At 43.2% G+C, this 18,624-nt stretch overlaps 1 protein-coding gene across 1 annotated transcript in view; it reads right to left on the bottom strand.

The window, feature by feature from the left end:
* eif2b5 (eukaryotic translation initiation factor 2B, subunit 5 epsilon) overlaps window positions 1–9,522 on the bottom strand; it is a 34,913-nt gene extending 25,391 nt beyond the window's left edge. The window contains 9 exon segments of the mRNA XM_024139621.2: window positions 141–285; window positions 607–752; window positions 2,457–2,769; window positions 2,920–2,997; window positions 3,364–3,444; window positions 4,321–4,498; window positions 7,104–7,289; window positions 7,394–7,518; window positions 9,302–9,522. Of these exon segments, the coding sequence (XP_023995389.1) occupies window positions 141–285; window positions 607–752; window positions 2,457–2,769; window positions 2,920–2,997; window positions 3,364–3,444; window positions 4,321–4,498; window positions 7,104–7,289; window positions 7,394–7,518; window positions 9,302–9,439 (1,390 nt within the window). The 5' untranslated portion in view covers window positions 9,440–9,522.
* Between the last annotated feature and the right edge of the window lie 9,102 nt (window positions 9,523–18,624).

The following is an 18,624-nucleotide window of genomic DNA, read 5'->3' as shown; positions in this document are numbered from 1 at the left end:
GGTTTGCTAAACTCAGTCCTGGGACCCTACCCTGGGGGGGGGGGTTTGGTTTTTGCACTAGCACCACACAGCTGGCTTGATGATGAGTTGTGTTAATTGAATCAAGCTGTGTAGTGGGGGGGGGGGCGTCTAATACACACCTTTCTGCCTGGTCTTGTCTTTGCTGTGTCCCACTTCCTGGTCATCACTGAGGAATTCATCATCATCATCTTCCTCCTCTTCCTCAGGGTGATGCATAGACACCACAGTCCCTTCTGGGAGGGACAGGTTCGGACCAATCACCACCTGGGAAACAGACAACATGGAATAATGGAAAAATATTCCTAAAGTATTCAAAAGTTACTATTTTGAAAGCTTACTGTACCTAATAAAATGTTTGATATTAGGAAAAAGTGAAACAGTGAAACAGTTATCAACATGTTTCATGCTGGCGTTTACAATATGTAGCTAATGTTTACATAAATATTTCCATTAGCAGTTACATTGTAAAGTACTTAGAGAGGTACTGAAAAAGCACTAGACACACAGTCCATTATGTATATTTAASAGGGTAACATGTTTTCATTAAAACAGTGTTATTTGATCGTAAAYACTTTGTTGCCTTACGTTGTATGCGAGGACACACTGTTTGTTGAGGCGTACAGCCTCTTTGATCACAGCCCCATCACACACRACTGACTGGTGAATCTCTACGTTGCTGGCGATGTGTACGTTGTTCCACATGTAGGCCCGGTCCAACACCACGTTGTCCCCTACAGAGAGACATCAGAGAGAGGTGTCACACTGCCAAGCTTCTCCACGATCACTGGCATCTTGGGAGAGAACCTGGCAGACTAGTAATGCAGAGCAAACTGCACCTTGGATTCACTCAATGTTTATTTAATTATTTATTTTTAATTGAACCTTTATTTAACTATGCAAGTCYGTTAATAAAAAAATCTTATTTACAACGACTGCCTACCGGGGAACAATGGGTTAACTGCCTTGTCCAGGAGCAGTTTTTACCTTTTCAACTCGGGGATTCGATCCAGCAACCTTTCGGTTACTGGCCCAACGCTCTAACCACTAGGCTACCTGCCGCKKCTCCACTCTAACCACTAGGCTACCTGCCGCCACTCCACTCTAACCACTAGGCTACCTGCCGCCTGTCCTTTATACTGAAAGGACAGGTGAGGTTCCCACAATCTAACCTCATGACTACCTTTGGTACAGAACTAACCTCAGGTGATTGCTTCACTACAGTACCTATGATAGAAACAGGGTTCATACACATATCGACAGATGGAATTGTATTACTTTTACATAACTACATTTCCATGACCAACACTCGGCGGTATCTCTACGTACGTACAAATAAAGTAAGCATAATGTGGTATCGACACTGGGAGGCTTCTCTCTGATACCATGTACCATCTCCTGTCGTTGAGCAAGAGACTTAACCCCCCACAAAGTAGAATACCTGTTAGACAACTGTATAAAACACATGGTCAACCCTCAGTCTGGAGAGATACTGGATGTGCAGGCTTTTGATCAAGCCCTGCTCAAAAACATCAGAGACAGTTTATCAAGGTACGGTTGAGCAGATCATTTCTGGGGACTGGAATACAAGCCTGCACCCATTAGCTCTCCCGGAGGATGGTTGACCACTCTTGATGTAAAACATTTCAACATTACAACTAAATACGTTTTATACCTTTTGAAATAATTGGCTCATTCAATATATCAAAGATCAAGTGGCTATGGCAGGCTACAAATATATTGAATTCAGCTGAAGCGAACCCACACATTTTCTTCAGGAAAATGTACCTTTACTAGTTTAGTCATATTTATCTTAGCTACCTTGGAAGTGTTTACTTTGCAGGCTGACCAGCACCTATTGGGTTTTGCAATGTCCCCTACATTAGATGCCCAAATCAACTGGCAGTACTGTATCTACAAAACAAATACAGGCCACATAACCCCAAACACTACATCTAGTATTGTTTCCTAAAATTCATGTTCATGGTTATCAAAATTATTATTTTCATTCACATGATTTGCTTCACCGTTATTGAACCTAATACAAGTGAATCGAAGTCGAAGTCTTCGAAGTGAATCGTTAGTTTATTTTAATCGTTAAATTAAAATAAAAATGTTGAAATGAATCATATCAATTGTTTAAAAAAATGAAATCAACTTTGTATCGCCTTATTCGCGAGTGTCGATAGAAKGTTTTTTTGGGACATGCTGAAAACATTCATACATGTTAATAATAGCTAAACAGTTAACTAGAGGGTACAAGATATGTTTAGAATTGGCTATCTAGTCAGTCTTCTCTATCATATCTATTATGACTTTTCAGACTAACATTTTCCAAAACTTTTCCAGGCCTGGAAAACTCCCATTTCAAAATGCCATGACTTTCCCAGTATTTTCATGACCWTACGAACCCTGTAGAAACAGTAACGGTATAATACCCATGGTGCAGTTGTTGCCGATGACGCTGTTTGATATGCGACAGTTGGCCCCGATGCTGGTGTCTCGACCAATCAGAACGTTCTCCTCCATCTGGCTGCCTTGCCCCAGGCTGACCTCGGCGCCCCGATAGACGTTGTGACGGGAGTGGGTACACCCCTGCCCCTGCTGGTCCGTGAAGTTAGCCTCGGGGGTGAGGGGATAGACCCAGCGACGTACCATGTCCGAGGAGACGGAGTCATACATCTGCAGGTTAGATACGCGTGCTCCATAGCCATCCTGTGTTACATACAGGTGGATCTGGTTGCCCAGAATCTACAGCGGGAAGACATAGTAGACTTGTTTGCTCGGTAAGGATGTGTATAATCTTTGGTTGGGGTATTGCTTGGGATGTTTCTGGTTTCAATACAACATACAGGATATCTTATATACTGTATCATAATCACTGAATTTGTTTTCTCGTACCTCTTCATTGACCAGAATCCCTCTGACAAAGTCACTCCTGGTCTGGTAGTCAAAGTTGTCTGTGAAGAGTTCAGCTACCTATAAACAAAGCCAGTGTCATGTCTTCCACACAAGAGACTTACAGCTCACTCAGTCTCCCCCTGGTTAAAGACGGGCAATTCCACAGTAAAGGAATTACGCTGAGAATCAGATTTTTCACTTTAAAATGTATGCCAAAACAAAAAACATTGAATTCAAAAGTTTAACATATAATACAAGTCTATGCACAATGATTTACATTGAACAATTTATACAGTAAAGCAAAAAATATATATATATATTTCTGTGCAGATGCAAACTTTGTGGAAATTCTTTGTTAGTCTTTGAAATCAATGGATTTTGTTTGATATACATTTTAAAAGTGCGTAATTCCGTTACCGTGGAATCGGCCAGACATTAGATTACCTGTGGGGAACAGATACTGATGTGGCAGTCCAGCAGATCATGTCTGACTTCAAACTCATCACTTCCATGTTGGAAAATGTTCTGCAAGACAAAACACAATAGTCAGTCCACCACTCCTGAACATCCACACATTCTGAGAAAAGAGGTTCAGGACTTAATATCTAAATGTTTATCTTTGCTTATAAACTTTGTGTTTGTATCTCTACTACTTGCTGTGCAGTAAATTTACCTTTTGGGGGATCCCATGGGGAACTTTTACGTTCCCATGGAGAACTGTTACGTTCCCATGGAGAACTGTTACGTTCCCATGGAGAACTGTTACGTTCCCATGATGAACTTTTACGTTCCCATGGAGAACTTTTACGTTCCCATGGAGAACTTTACGTTCCCATGGAGAAAGTTACGTTCCCATGATGAACTGTTACGTTCCCATGGAGAGAACTGCTACGTTCCCATGATGAACTGTTACGTTCCCATGATGAACTGTTACGTTCCCATGATGAACTGTTACGTTCCCATGATGAACTTTTACGTTCCCATGGAGAACTGTTACGTTCCCATTGAATGAAACTGTTACGTTCCCATGGAGAAACTTTACATCCCATGATAATTTACATTCCCATATGAACTGTTACGTCCCATGGAGAACTGTTACGTTCCCATGATGAACTGTTACATTCCCATGATGAACTGTTACATCCCATGATGAACTGTTACGTTCCCATGGAGAACTGTTACGTTCCCATGATGAACTGTTACGTTCTCACGATGAACTGTTACGTTTTCCACGGAGAACTGTTACGTTCCCATGATTAAACTGTTACATTCCCATGATAAACTGTTACATCCCAGGATATAAAACTGTTACGTTCCCATGGAGAACTGTTACGTTCCCATGATGAACTGTTACGTTCCCATGGAGAACTGTTACGTTCCCATGGAGAACTGTTACGTTACCATGGGGAACTGTAGCTTCTTAAGGCCCTGTGTCTTCTGGTAGTGGAGGACCCGCTTGCTCTTGCTGTCCATGGCAACGATCACGTCATCCTCCTCGCAGCGAGACTTGTGGCCGGGAGAGGACTCTTTGAACACCATGGTCATCACAGAGATGTTCTTGTCCACCTTACGCCGGTGCCTTCATGAACAACATAAATCCTAGTGTTAATACATGATCAATATGAAAACGGTACACAAATCGGCCTACCCGCCCCATTGGTGTATTACATTTTATAAAATGGGTGGTTCGAGCCCTGAATGCTGATTGGCTGACAGCTGTAGTATATCAGACTGTATACCACGGGTATGACAAAACATTTATTTTTACTGTTCTAATTACGTTGGTAAACAGTTTATAACAGCAATAAGGCACCTCGGGGGTTTGTGATATATGGCCAATATACCACGGCTAAGGGCTGTGTCCAGGCACTCAGCGMTGTTACTAAGAACAGCCCTTAGCTGTGGTTTTATTGGCCATATACCACATCCCCTCAGGCCTTGTTGCTGATTCCTAGTCAAGTGCTCATCACAATCTTGAATAGCTGGATCAAATGTGCTAGATTAAAGCAGGGCTGGCGCAAAAGCCGGTATCTATGGAACGCCGTTTGGGTCTTTGCGTGTCAAAAAAAATATGTTATTTGACGCCTTAAATGAGCTTTTAATTTGAGACGTCAAATCACACAGTTTTATTATAGAATGTTGTGTGTTCTGAATTTGCAGGTGCAATCCATGCGCCACCACTATCAGTAGCACTGTCAAAGCTTTACAAAAAAAAAGTCTGCAAACAAGCAAACACCGACCACGAACGATGTGTTTACAATACCGCGTTGGTAATAAAGCATTATTTGTTAGACCGCAACTTCTAGGGTAGCTAGCTAGCTTTAGCTTGCACCAATACAACCAGCCTGAAAACAATGACCAGTAGAAACTGCAGTCATTTTCATTATTCTTAGCAATGATTTGGGAATCCTTGTGAGTAAGTTTTAGCTAGGTAGCCACTTGTTGTTCGCCAATTGAAATTGAACTTCAGTTCATGAAAATAAATAGCTAGCCAGCTACTTAAACCTGTTGCCCAAAGCTAGTGTTATAAGCAGCCAGCTAGCTTAATCTGGCTAGTGAGGTTCGACCGGACCGGATTATGTGTCGTGAAGCTAGCCACAATAAGGATTAGGCACAATAGTGGAATTTGCAGTTTGCCTTCAAAATAAAAGTACCTCTTTGAAAGTGATGCAGAAGGTTACAATTGGTGGAAACATGCCATATTTAGACTAGATAATGTTAAACAAGGTTGGAATGTGAAGCAATGAAATGTGGTATCAGTCTAGTCGGTGACACCCACAGAACAAAACTGTGAAGAGTTTACACAAATATTAGCGTTGTGACTGTGTGAAATCACCTCCCCAGTCAGCCTATTGTGTGTATTGACATTCATATTGCACTGTACAGCTTTACCTAAGGATTGGGGATCAATTAAATGGGGTATCAGTCTACTCAATACCCAATATATTTTTTCTCAACATTCTCCTCAGAGTTATCAGACTCCAAAACATCCACACAGTATTGTTTTTCCCCTGGAAAAGTGTTCAATACATATAGGTTGACAATAAATGTGTCTCAATTCACAGTTGTTTCAGTGTCCCGCAATACGAGCTACGACGCTAATGTTCTCTGGGTGTCAAGGAGTAGACTGCTACCCCATGTCATTGATCCACAATCTATAGGTAAGGCTGTACAYTGAAATAAGTACGCCCCCAATGCAACTCTAAAGTCTAATACATCCAGTGTGATTTCAACAGATTTTTGTCAAATTAACAAATTATTGTCTTTTATATAACAACATTCCAACCTTGTTAAGCATGATCTATTCAATTATGGCAGAATTCTCCTATTTCTATTCATTTGCATCACTGTCAATGACATATGTTTATTTTGAGGCAGCAGGTAGCCTAGTGGTTAGTGTTGGACTAGTAACCGAAAGGTTGCAAGATCGAATCCCCAAGCTGACAAGGTAAAAATCTGTTGTTCTGTCCCTGAACAATACAGTTCCTAGGCTGTCACTGAAAATAAGAATTTGTTCTTAACTGGCTTGTCTAGTTAAATAAAGGTAAAATATTACTTTTATTTTGAAGGCAAACCGCAAAGTCCACTATTGTGGCTAATCATTATTGTGGCTAATCATTATTGTGGCTAGCTTCACACAGATGGGTCTGACCACCATTAATCAATTAAGAACTGTGTTATAAATTAGGGTTATTTTAGATGATGACACCTAGCTATATAGTTAGCTGAAACATGTCGTTTTGCTTTGTTTTTAGGGAAGAACATTGTTTGCATCCTTCAGCTAGCTAGCTTTCTTTATGACCAGCACTGTAACTGCGCGAGACAACTTTACCAGCATCATAGCATACGTATCGATGAATCGTTGTGACATATTAAATACGAGTGATAGTGTAATCAATGTGTAATAACTACGTAAAAAAATGTATGAACACGTTAAATGATTATGTGGAGTGCAGTCCTATTCAGGTCCTGATTGGTCAACAAGCTTATTTGACACGTCAAATGTATCTTTTTTGATACACATAGAACCAAACGGCGTTTCATAGGTATATGTAGCTCTCCAGGATGAGGTTTAGCCAACTCCTGAGGATTGGCCACCCAAACCCTCCTCCTGGAGAAATGCTGGGTGTGCTGGCTTTTCCTCCAGCCCTGTTGTCTAAGGTCAAGGGTCAAAGGTGACTGACCGGTGCTCCTGTAGGGCCTGGCTGACGTCGATGTTGGACACCACGTCTCCGTAGACCAGGATGAAGTCGTTCCTCACCAGATTCTTGGCGTCCACATCCCGCAGCACGTCGCCAAGGGAACGGTACAGATCAGAGGTGATGATGTGGACCACGTTTGGAGAGGTGGGACGACACCACTTGGACTTACTGTTGGGAGGATGAGGGAACATTTATATTGAGAAAACCCTGTGTGTTTGGGCCCTAGATCGTGTCTATGACTAGTTTTTCCTGGTCATAGTGTGTGTTCTTACAGCAGGTGGTCCTTGATCTTGTTGGACATCCAGCAGCAGAAGACGAATGTCTCCTGAACACCTGTGGATGTTAGGAACTCCAGGGTGTAGTCTATCATGGCCACATTGCCCAACGGTAGGAGAGCCTGGATGGCACAAAACACAGCAGAGATGATGTGATGAGTGCAACAATGACCATCAGGTTTGGAGTCTCACATATAAAAGCATAGGATGGTGTCGGGAAATCTGAAGTTCTGAGTGACGCTGGCTAGCACTCACGTGATATTTGGTTTTGGATTAGACTGATGACCAGAATGATGGCAACTTTATTTTTTATTTATTTATTTTATTTAACTTGGCTGAAAACAATTAAGAACAAATTCAGTTAAGAACAAATTCTTATTTACAATGACGGCCTACCAAAAGGCCCCCTGTGGGGACGGGGGCCTGGGATTAAAAATAAATATAGGACAAAACACACATCACAACAAGAGAGACAACACTACATAAAGAGAGACCTAAGACAACAACATAGCAAGGCAGCGACACATGACAACACAGCGTGGTCGCAACACAACATAACAACAACATGGTAGCGACACAACATGGTAGCAGCACAAAACATGGTACAAACATTATTGTGCACAGACAACAGCACAAAGGGCAAGAAGGTAGAGACAACAATGCATCACACAAAGCAGCCACAACTGTCAGTAAGAGTAACCATGATTGGGTCTTTGAGATTGAGAGATTGAGATAAAACTGTCCAGTTTGAGTGTTTGATGCAGCTCGTTCCAGTCGCTAGCTGCAGTGAACTGAAAAGAGGAGCGTCCCAGGGATGTGTGCGCTTTGAGAACCTTTAACAGAATGTGACTTGCAAAACGGGTGTTGTATGTGGAGGATGAGGGCTGCAGTAGATATCTCAGATAGGGGGGAGGGGGGGCCTAAGAGGGTTTTATAAACAAGCAACAACCAGTGGGTCTTGCGACGGGTATACAGAGATGACCAGTTTACAGAGTATAGAGTGCAGTGATGTGTCCTATTGGAACGTTGGTGGCAAATCTGATGGCCGAATGGTAAAGAAGATCTAGCCGCTTGAGAGCACCCTTACCTGCCGATCTATTAATTATGTCTCCYTAATCTAGCATGGGTAGGATGGTCATCTGAATCAGGGTTAGTTTGGCAGCTGGGGTGAAAGAGGAGCGATTACGATAGAGGAAACCAAGTCTAGATTTAACTTTAGCCTGAAGCTTTAATGTGCTGAGAGAAGGACAGTACACCGTAATTGTGTTGAGGTGACTACCTCAAGCTCTAAACCCTCAGAGGTAGTAATAACACCTGTGGGAAGAGGGGCATTCTTCTTACCAAACCACATTTCCTTTGTTTTGGGGGTGTTCAGAACAAGGTTAAGGGTAGAGAACGCTTGTTGGACAAGTTKATTTTTTWGTATTTTTTTGTTTGTTACCAATATCCATTTACTAGCAGGATTAAAAAATTAACATTGTTGTTGTTATTGTGCTTTTGTCACCATTAGTTTCGCGACATGGATCTGATGGTGTCCCACTTAAAGAGATGATCACATATCATGCCATCTGGAACAGGGATACAATTGCTGGTTCGCTACCTGGCTAAACTACAGACGAGATCTGCTGACATGTGGCTCCTACAGATTTTATACCACGAATATTACTAACTAGTTAGGAGGAAAACATATTGACCATAATTGTTATGAAATGTTGCATTTCAAGAACACGAGGTTACTTGCAAGAACGGTAGCTAGCTAGCTAGCTTGGCTAGTTATGCTAGCGCTGTCATCCATTGACAATAGCATGCATGCACTTAGCCCTAGAACATGACTCTCAGTTCCATCTGCCACCTAGAGTTTTCGAGCGCTAGCATGCACTATTAAGCCATGGCACCATCGCATACCCTGGGTTGGTCTTTGGAGATGGGGAAAAACCTCCGGTTGAAGCTATCGGCGACTAGCACAGCTTGAAGCGGCTGCTCCTCTTCCTCCTGTTCACTGGTGACATTACCTTTCTTCTGTTTTCCTCCTCTGCTAGACATGGTGTTTGTCTGATAACTAGGTAGCTAGTTAACGTTACTAGCAAAATTTCAACAACCTTTCGTCAGATAGCAACAACCACAGATAGAACAATGAGCCAGATGTTGCACCGGATGTATAAATCTGAAGCATCCGGTTCGCATTTCCACTCACCACCAAATATGGTGACGAGAGGAAGCTCAGTGGCCGAAGATGAAGTGAGATGGATTTTGAACGACATTCTGCTCATTTTCTAATTGATGAAACATTTGATCTTAATACAGTTCTTTTTTACATTTTAACCAGGCAAGTCAGTTAAGAACTAAATCTTATTTACAATGACAGCCTACCGTGGAACAGTGAGTTAACTGCCTTATTCTGGGGCAGAACAACAGATTTCTACCTTGGGGATTTGATCRAGCAACCTTTTGGTTACTGGTCCAATACTCTAACCACTAGGCTACCGGCTCCAAACTGAAATCGCAAACCTCTTCCCCCAACTAAAATCTATATTGTAACCGCGCTTATAAACCCAGGGTCGTTACAATATGTTCCTAGGCGTTCCCTAACGGAAATATGCAAATACATGCTAGAACGCGCAAATAAGATCTCGCTAGATCGTGCTTGCCTCTGCCCAACTTCTTGCTTGTTCTGCCCACTATGATTAAGGTTGTGGTCTATCTTGAGTTAGTTATAAAAATCTTTGGTACAACTACGGTGTCTGCGTTGGGACAGGTCATCTTATTTGGTGGGATTTATCAGCGGTTGGCATCCAACGTTAATGGTGCATTACCGCCACCTACTGTACTGGGGTGTGGGCTATGAGATTGAGAACTCAGTTCTTCTTCCAGACCCTCATTAAACCGGTCTTAAAACGAAATGCCACATCGCCTGAAGTTTATCTTAACTACTCAATTAAACTTGGCTCCTCAATACCATTATTTCTTAAACCTCCCATACTGCTGGCACTCAAATAGGATGTGTTCCACAGTTTGTATATCGTCCTGGCAGTGATCACACTTCCAGTAGAGAAAGTGTTTGAATGTTTTTTAAAGTACTTAATACAGTAATCCCTCGTTTATCGCGGGGGTTACGTTCCGAAAATGACCCGCGATAAGTGAAATCCGCGAAATAGAAAACTTTTTTTTTTTTTACAATTAGCAACTATTACATGTATACAAATACAGTGACTCACGTGTAGGCCGTTTCGTCGACATTATGGGTTTAGGAGATGTTCGAAATTACAAGATAATTTGGCCAACTTAATGTAAATTTGCCAAGCTGTTTTATGTACGTACACATAACTGCACGAGACGACAAAATGATAGCACAATTCGTAGCATGTTTTGATACAAGAAGCGGGAGTGAGTTTTTAGCGAATCAGAATGCAGAGCACAATGCACCAAAAAAAAAAAAAAATGCATTATGAAAATCCGCGAAATAGCGAATCCGCGATAAGTGAACCGCGAAGTGGCGAGGGATCACTGTATACATGTTTTAAAACAGTGCCCAACAGTTTACCAAACTTGTGCGATTTAAATGAATGAAAGTATAGGAAGTGTTACTTTTTTTCCACCACGACCGGTGATCAGAGTTTTTACCCCCTTATCTTCTGTTTTTTTTTTTTTTTTACCGCTACATCAATGCACACTTCCCAGTTGGATGTTTATCCTACTGCTGTATTTTCAAAGTGCTGTTGAGCCTTGTTAGTCCCAGTATCAGCCTTGTGATTACTCTTTCCTCCCTTCGACTGGATCTTGGGGTGGCAGGTAGCCTAGTGGTTAGAGGCAGGTAGCCTAGTGGTTAGAGGCAGGTAGCCTAGTGGTTAGAGGCAGGTAGCCTAGTGGTTAGAGGCAGGTAGCCTAGTGGTTAGAGCATTGGGCTAGTAACCGAAAAGTTGCTCGATCAAAACCCTGAGCTGACAAGTTAGAAATCTGTGGTTTTGAACAAGGCAGTTAACCCACTGTTCCTAGGCAGTCCATTGTAAATAAGAATTTGTTCTTAACTGACTTGTCTAGTTAAATAAAGATCGCCCTGTTCCAGCAACTCTTACAGTTTTTTTAACCATTGTTTTTATTAACCCCTTAGCTTCTGCTTTATTGATTACATTTACATTACATTTAAGTCATTTAGCAGACGCTCTTATCCAGAGCGACTTACAAATTGGTGCATTCACCTTATGATATCCAGTGGAACAACCACTTTACAATAGTGCATCTAACTCTTTTAAGGGGGGGGGGGGGTTAGAAGGATTACTTTATCCTATCCTAGGTATTCCTTAAAGAGGTGGGGTTTCAGGTGTCTCCGGAAGGTGGTGATTGTCATTTCCATGTTGACATTAGGATGTTTGAGAGGCTGCTTGGTGACAACATCCACCTCCTCATTCCCCTCTACTCCTACATGTGCTGGAACACAGAGGAATCTCACAACTACCCCCGTCTGTCTCACCCTAAACAAGCCAAGCACTGCAAAATCTCATAGAAGATATCTTGTCTGCGCCAGTGACACAAATGAATTTAAACTAATCAGTGCTGCACAGGAGTCAGAACAGATTAATACAATAATATGTATGGCCATGCAACTTTACTGTGTAAACAGAAATTATCCGTTGCTCTTTTTGTCACTGCCACCTGATGGCGCCGGAGGGTAYGGCTGCCGTCTTATCGGCTCTTAACCAACCATGCTATTTTGTTAGTTTGTTCGCGTTGTTCGTAACTTGTTTTGTACATAATGTTGCTGCTACCGTCTCTTATGACCCGAAAAGAGCTTCTGGACATCAGAACTGTGATTACTCACCTCAAATTAGACAAAGAGTTTTTCTTCAAAGAGTCAGAGGGGAGGGATATACTAAGGACACCCGACACAGGCCCAGATCCCCGTCATTCGCTGGAGAAGGAAACTGAGATTTAGTGGAAAAAATCAGGCTGCCTTGTGAGGATCAGGCGACGAGTGGCTAATCTGCCTTTGCCTTCCGTCCTGCTAGCTAACGTTCAATCGCTGGGAAATAAATGGGACGAACTGAAAGCACGTACAGTATATCCTACCAACGGGACATTCAAATCTGTAATATCTTATGTTTCACCGAGTTGTGGCAGAACGATGACATTAAGAACATACAGCTGTTATACACTCTATCGGCAGGACAGAACAGCAGCCTCTGGTTAGACACGGGTGGGGGCCTACGCATATATGTAAACAACATCTGGTGCACGATATCTAAGGTAGTCTCGAGGCTTTGCTCGCCTGAGGTAGAGTATCTCATGATAAGCTGTAGACCAAACTATCTACCTAGAGAGTTMTCAMCTGTTTTTTTCGTAGCTGTCTACATACCACCACAGACCGATGCTGGCACTAAAACCGCACTCAATGAGCTGTATACCGCCATAAGCAAACAGGAAAACGCTCATCCAGAGGCGGCGCTCCTAGTGGCCATGGACTTTAATGCAGGGAAACTTAAATCAGTTTTACCTCATTTCTATCAGCATGTTAAATGTGCAACCAGAGGGGGAAGAAAATTCTAGACCACCTTTACTCCACACACAGAGACACGTACAAAGGTCTCCCTCACCCTCCATTTGGCAAATCTGACCATAATTCTATCCTCCTGATCCCTGCTTACAAGCACACATTTAAGCAGGAAGCACAAGTGACTCGGTCTATAAAAAAGTGGTCAGGTGACGCAGATGCTAAATTACAGGACTGTTTTGCTTGCACAGAATATATTCTGGGATTCTTCCGATGGCATTGAGGAGTATACCACATCAGTCACAGGCTTTATCAATAAGTGTCGACAACGTCGTCCCCACAGTGACTGTACGTACATACCCTAACCAGAAGCCATGGATTACWGGCAACATTCGCACTGAGCTAAAGGGTAGACCTGCCGCTTTCAAGGAGCGGGACTCTAACCCGGAAGCTAATAAGAAATCTCGCTATGCCCTCCGACGAACCATCAAACAGTCAAAGCGTCAGTACAGAGCTAAGATTGAATCGTACTTCACCGGCTCCGCCGCTCGTCGGATGTGGCAGGCCTTGTAAACTATTACAGACTACAAAGGGAAGCACAGCCGAGAGCTGCCCAGTGACACGAGCCTACCAAACGAGCTAAATAACGTCTATCCTCGCTTTGAGGCAAGTAACACTGAAACATGCATGGGAGCATCAGCTGTTCTGGATGACTGTGTGATCATGCTCTCCGCAGCCGATGTGAGTAAGACCTTTAAACAGGTCAACATTCACAAGGCCGCGGGGCCAGACGGATTACCAGGACGTGTACTCCGAGCATGCGCTGACCAAATGGCAAGTGTCTTTTTCAACCTCGCCCTGTTTGAGTCTGTAATACCAACATGTTTCAAGCAGACCACCATAGTCCCTGTGCCCAATAACACTAAGCTAACCTGCCTAAACGACTACCGACCAGTAGCACTCACGTCTGTAGCCATGAAATGCTTTGAAAGGCTGGTCATGGCTCACATCAACACCATCATCCCAGAAACCCTCTACCCACTCCAGTGTGCATACCGCACCAACAGATCCCCAGATGATGCAATCTCTATTCCACTCCACACTGTCCTTTCACACCTGGACAAAATTAACACCTATGTGAGAATGCTTTTCATTGACTACAGCTCAGTGTTCAACACCATAGTGCCCTCAAAGCTCATCACTAAGCTAAGGACCCTGGGACTAAACACCTCCCTCTGCAACTGGATCCTGGACTTCCTGACGGGCCGCCCCCAGGTGGTAAGCGTAGGTAACAACACATCCGCCACGCTGATCCTCAACACAGGGGCCCTTTAGGGGTGTGTGCTCAGTCTCCTGTACTCCCTGTTCGCTCATGACTGCACGGCCAGGCACGACTCCAACACCATCATTAAGTTTGCTGAAGGGCCTCCCGAGTGGGGCAGTGGTCTAAGGCACAGCATCGCAGTGCTAGCTGTGCCACTAGAGATTCTGGGTTTGAGTCCAGGCTCTGTCGCAGCCGCCTGCGACCGGGAGACCCATGGAGCGGCGCACAATTGGCCCAGCGTCGTCCGGAAAGGGTTAGGAAAGGGTTTGGACGGCAGGGTTGTCCTTGTCCCATCGCGCACCAGCGACTCCTGTGGCGGGCCGGGCACAGTGTACGCTGACACGGTCGCCAGGGGCACGGTGTTTCCTTCGACACATTGGTGCGGCTGGCTTCCGGGTTAAATGGGCATTGGGTCAAGAAGCAGGGCAGCTTGGTTGGGTTGTGTTTCGGGGGACTCACGTCTCTCGACCTTCACCTCTCCCGAGTCCGTACGATAGTTTCAGCGATGAGACAAGACTGTAACTATCAATTGGATATCACAAAATTGGGGAGAAAAGGGGGTAAAAGTATGAAAAAATGTAATTAAAAAAGTTTGCTGATGACACAACAGTGGTAGGCCTGATCACCGACAACGATGAGACAGCCTATAGGGAGGTGGTTAGAGACCTGACTTTGTGGTGCAAGGACAACAKCCTCTCCCTCAACGTGATCAAGACAAAGGAGATGATTGTGGACTACAGGAAAAGGAGGATAGAGCACACCCCCATTCTCATCGACGGGGCTGTAGAGAAGCAGGTTGAGAGCTTCAAGTTCCTTGGCGTCCACATTACCAACAAACTAACATGGTCCAAGCACACCAAGACAGTCGTGAAGAGGGCACGACAAAGCCTATCCCCCTGAGGAGACTGAAAAGATTTGACATGGGTCCTCAGATCCTCAAAAGGTTCTTCAGCTGCACCATCAAGAGCATCCTGATGGGTTGCATCACTGCCTGGTGTGGCAACTGCTCGGCCTCCGATCGCAAGGCACTACAGAGGGTAGAGCGTACCACCGGGGCCAAACTTCCTGTCATCCAGGACCTCTATACCAGGCGTGTCAGAGGAAGGACCTAAAAATTGTCAAAGACTCCAGCCACCCTAGTCATAGACTGTTCTCTCTGCTACCGCACGGCAAGCGGTACCGGAGCGTCCAAGACAGCTTCTACCCCCAAGCCATAAGACTCCTGAACAGCTAATCGAATGGCTACCCAGAATATTTGCATTTCACCATCAACATTTCACCATCATTGTAAATGCCTAGTTATGTTATTGCGTCAACAAAGTCATTGCTGAAGATGATTTATTTCACGTGATTCATTTACGTCTGTCCCACATTAAGGTCAACCCCGTTACGGGAACTGAACTCGTTTTTAATATGGTGAAACTACTATTTTAAATGCTTTCTGGAAGAAACATCTGAAACATCTGAATCAGTGTATAAGCAGGTGAGCTGGTTCTAGTCTTTGGCCATTTTCTGGTGTTTTGTGATGGAAAACTGAGCATGTCAAGCATTACATTTCAACGCTGTTAAAACCCATAGATAGTCTTGCATTCAGTCAGTAGTTGTGTTCTATAACCTGTTAGTTCATATGCCTTGACACCGTGATATATAGGCCTAAAGGCAGAGACAATAAGAAGACACAGTGGCAGAATCAATTCAACCACACCTTTTTGTTTCATCACAAAACCGGAGCGCAACATCTGTCCGGTGAAGTCCACAAATCATTTTACATGTAACAAACAGTTACATGATCTACACTATGGTCAAGCAAGTTAATATTTACGACATTTTTGGACAATGAAACTATTGATTTAGAACCATGGAGAGTTACCGCAAGTTGCAAAGAAAACAGTCGCTGCCTCCACTATTCCATTTCAACATCTAATCACCTATGCTTAGTCTAATACAGTGACAACTAAAATATACCAAAAACGATTTAGTCCTATCAACGTAAACTAATTATGATGTGACTATCCATCGTGAAGATTTGTGTGTGTGTGTGTGTGCGTGCTTGCAAGTAGAAAAAAACAAGAACTCACCCTACTTGTAGAGAAACGCCAGCAATGACATCCTCCTCTTTCATGTTGCCTAAACATTTTATGACTCTGTCATACAGTACACACTTTTAGTTTTTGTTGTCCTAGGCTACCTGGCTAAAAAGCTTGCTCACTAGGCTAACTTTCATTCATGGACAACATTAGCTAGTTAACATTAGCCTTCTACATGTAGCTACATGTTGAACCTCCATCCTCTCAGGCCAGGAGCGCAATGTATGAATTAATGTTTGGATCAGAATTTCCATTATAATKATTGGCCAGCACTGAGAATTAAGTAAAACCACCAAGTCCAAATTCCCATCTCCAACCATGGCTAATTTAGGAATGGGACAATATTAGCCACCACAGGACAACGAGATGTAACAATTAAATGTTTTTCTGTCAATTACATTTCTGGACGCTGGCAATGTGATTGGTTTGAAGCCAAATCCAAACTGGCTTCTCTTGACAATTGCTTTTGGGTGCGCCAGGACCATTCATAGCTGAGCTCACTCAGTTTAGCTCAACATTGATTGGCTATTATTTTATACATTTTTTATCAAGGGAGGCCAAATTCTCGCTGGCTTCCCTTGCGTTCAGTGCTACAGCGGCAACAATATCATACTCTTTTTGACCGGACAACATCAGATAGTTGGGCTACACATACTGAGACAGAGGGGCAATTTTTTTCTTCGCTCGGATGTCTTCTCCGGTGAGATACATTCAGCCTCTTGTGAATTGAAGGAAATTTATGAAACACAGAGATGAAAAATACATTATTTTGTATGTTTTTTTAGCATCCATGAATACAAGCCACTGCATTCAATTGCCCTGCCCTCTTGTAGACAACAAGCTTCCATTCCCCCTGTCAGAAGGGGATTTACGGACGATTTAAGATTAAAACCTCAACTGTTACGGTCAACCCTGTTCCCTTAATAACACTTACTGGTCTTATTTATTTAATGTTTTAGTGGGGTATGCCTAATGAACATAAACCTGATTCCGATCAAACAAATTGAGTAAAACATTGAGATAATTGTGTAGTTAAAGTTAAATGCAATTCCCTTACCACATGGCCCTGTTCATGGGATAAATAGCTAAATTATAAAGTAGAGGCTATTTTCARCAGGTCTTCAGTCATCCCAGATATAACAGCTGCTGTAGAGGTCAAGGCTATTTGTAAACGCAGGGGAATTAACAATAAACAAACTCACCTGTAGGTGAGGTCCTTGGGACTGAACTAAAACATACAGGTTCCTTAAAAGTGGTACATGGGACAGACAACAATATCAGCCATTTTTTATTTATTAATTAAACCTTTATTTAACTAGGCAAGTCAGATAAGAACAAATTATTATTTACAATGACGGCCTACCCCGGCCAAAKCCTAACCCAGACGACGCTGGGCCAATTGTGAGCCGCCCTATGGGACTCCCAATCACAGCAAGTTGTGATACAGCCAGGAATTGAACCAGGGTCTGTAGTGACACCTCTAGCACTGAGATGCAYTGGCTTAGTCCGCTGCGTCACTCGGGAGCCCCAAATGCAATGACACAATATATTTATTTTAGTTTTCAGCGTCACAAGAATCTCCATAGGCCTATGCAATTTCCATACATTTTCAGCTCGAAACAGCTGTCCTACAAGACAAACTTCAAAGGTTATAGATTAAATGATCTGTTGCTTTGGTACACTTCTTGTAACTCTGCCATCGACTGTATGGGATCAKATTGGAGATTCAAGAACAGCTCAGCAGATGTGGTTTGATACCGTCTCTATGACGAAGGGTCATAAAACAATCCTAAACAACTTTAGGCTGCATGTATTTCTGACACCCAGTTTCAGAACATGGCCATTGGCTGCGGAGAAGGTCACAGACCGGGTTGACTACTTTGTGTCTCTATGACATTAATATTACATTTGGCCCTCCATTGACGTCATCCTGCATGCTGAAAAGTGAAAACCTCATAACCTATACCAGCTATCCTCAACAGGCGGACTGCGGTCCGCATCCAGACCCAGAACGGGGTCATTACGGACCACAGGTCCACAGGTCCACAGGTCCACAGGTCCACAGGTCCACAGGTCCACAGGTCCACAGGACCACAGGTCCACAGGTCCACAGGTCCACAGGTCCACAGGTCCCGACAAAAAAATAATAGCATATAGTTATTCGTTTTTTTTAAGGAACTCAGTCAGGCTTTCAACTTACCCTTGAAGTTTTTAATTGTAGAATGCACAAGCTGCAATTTCGAAACTAGCATTTTTTCCTCTTGTTGTGTCAGTCATGGAGAGGTATTTATGACAGTTTATTAAAGAGAGATATTTATGACAGTTGATCAGT

Source organism: Salvelinus sp. IW2-2015, unplaced genomic scaffold (genome assembly GCF_002910315.2).
Source record: "Salvelinus sp. IW2-2015 unplaced genomic scaffold, ASM291031v2 Un_scaffold1855, whole genome shotgun sequence".
Classification (NCBI taxonomy): domain Eukaryota; kingdom Metazoa; phylum Chordata; class Actinopteri; order Salmoniformes; family Salmonidae; genus Salvelinus; species Salvelinus sp. IW2-2015.
This window is presented reverse-complemented; position numbering and strand designations above follow the sequence as displayed.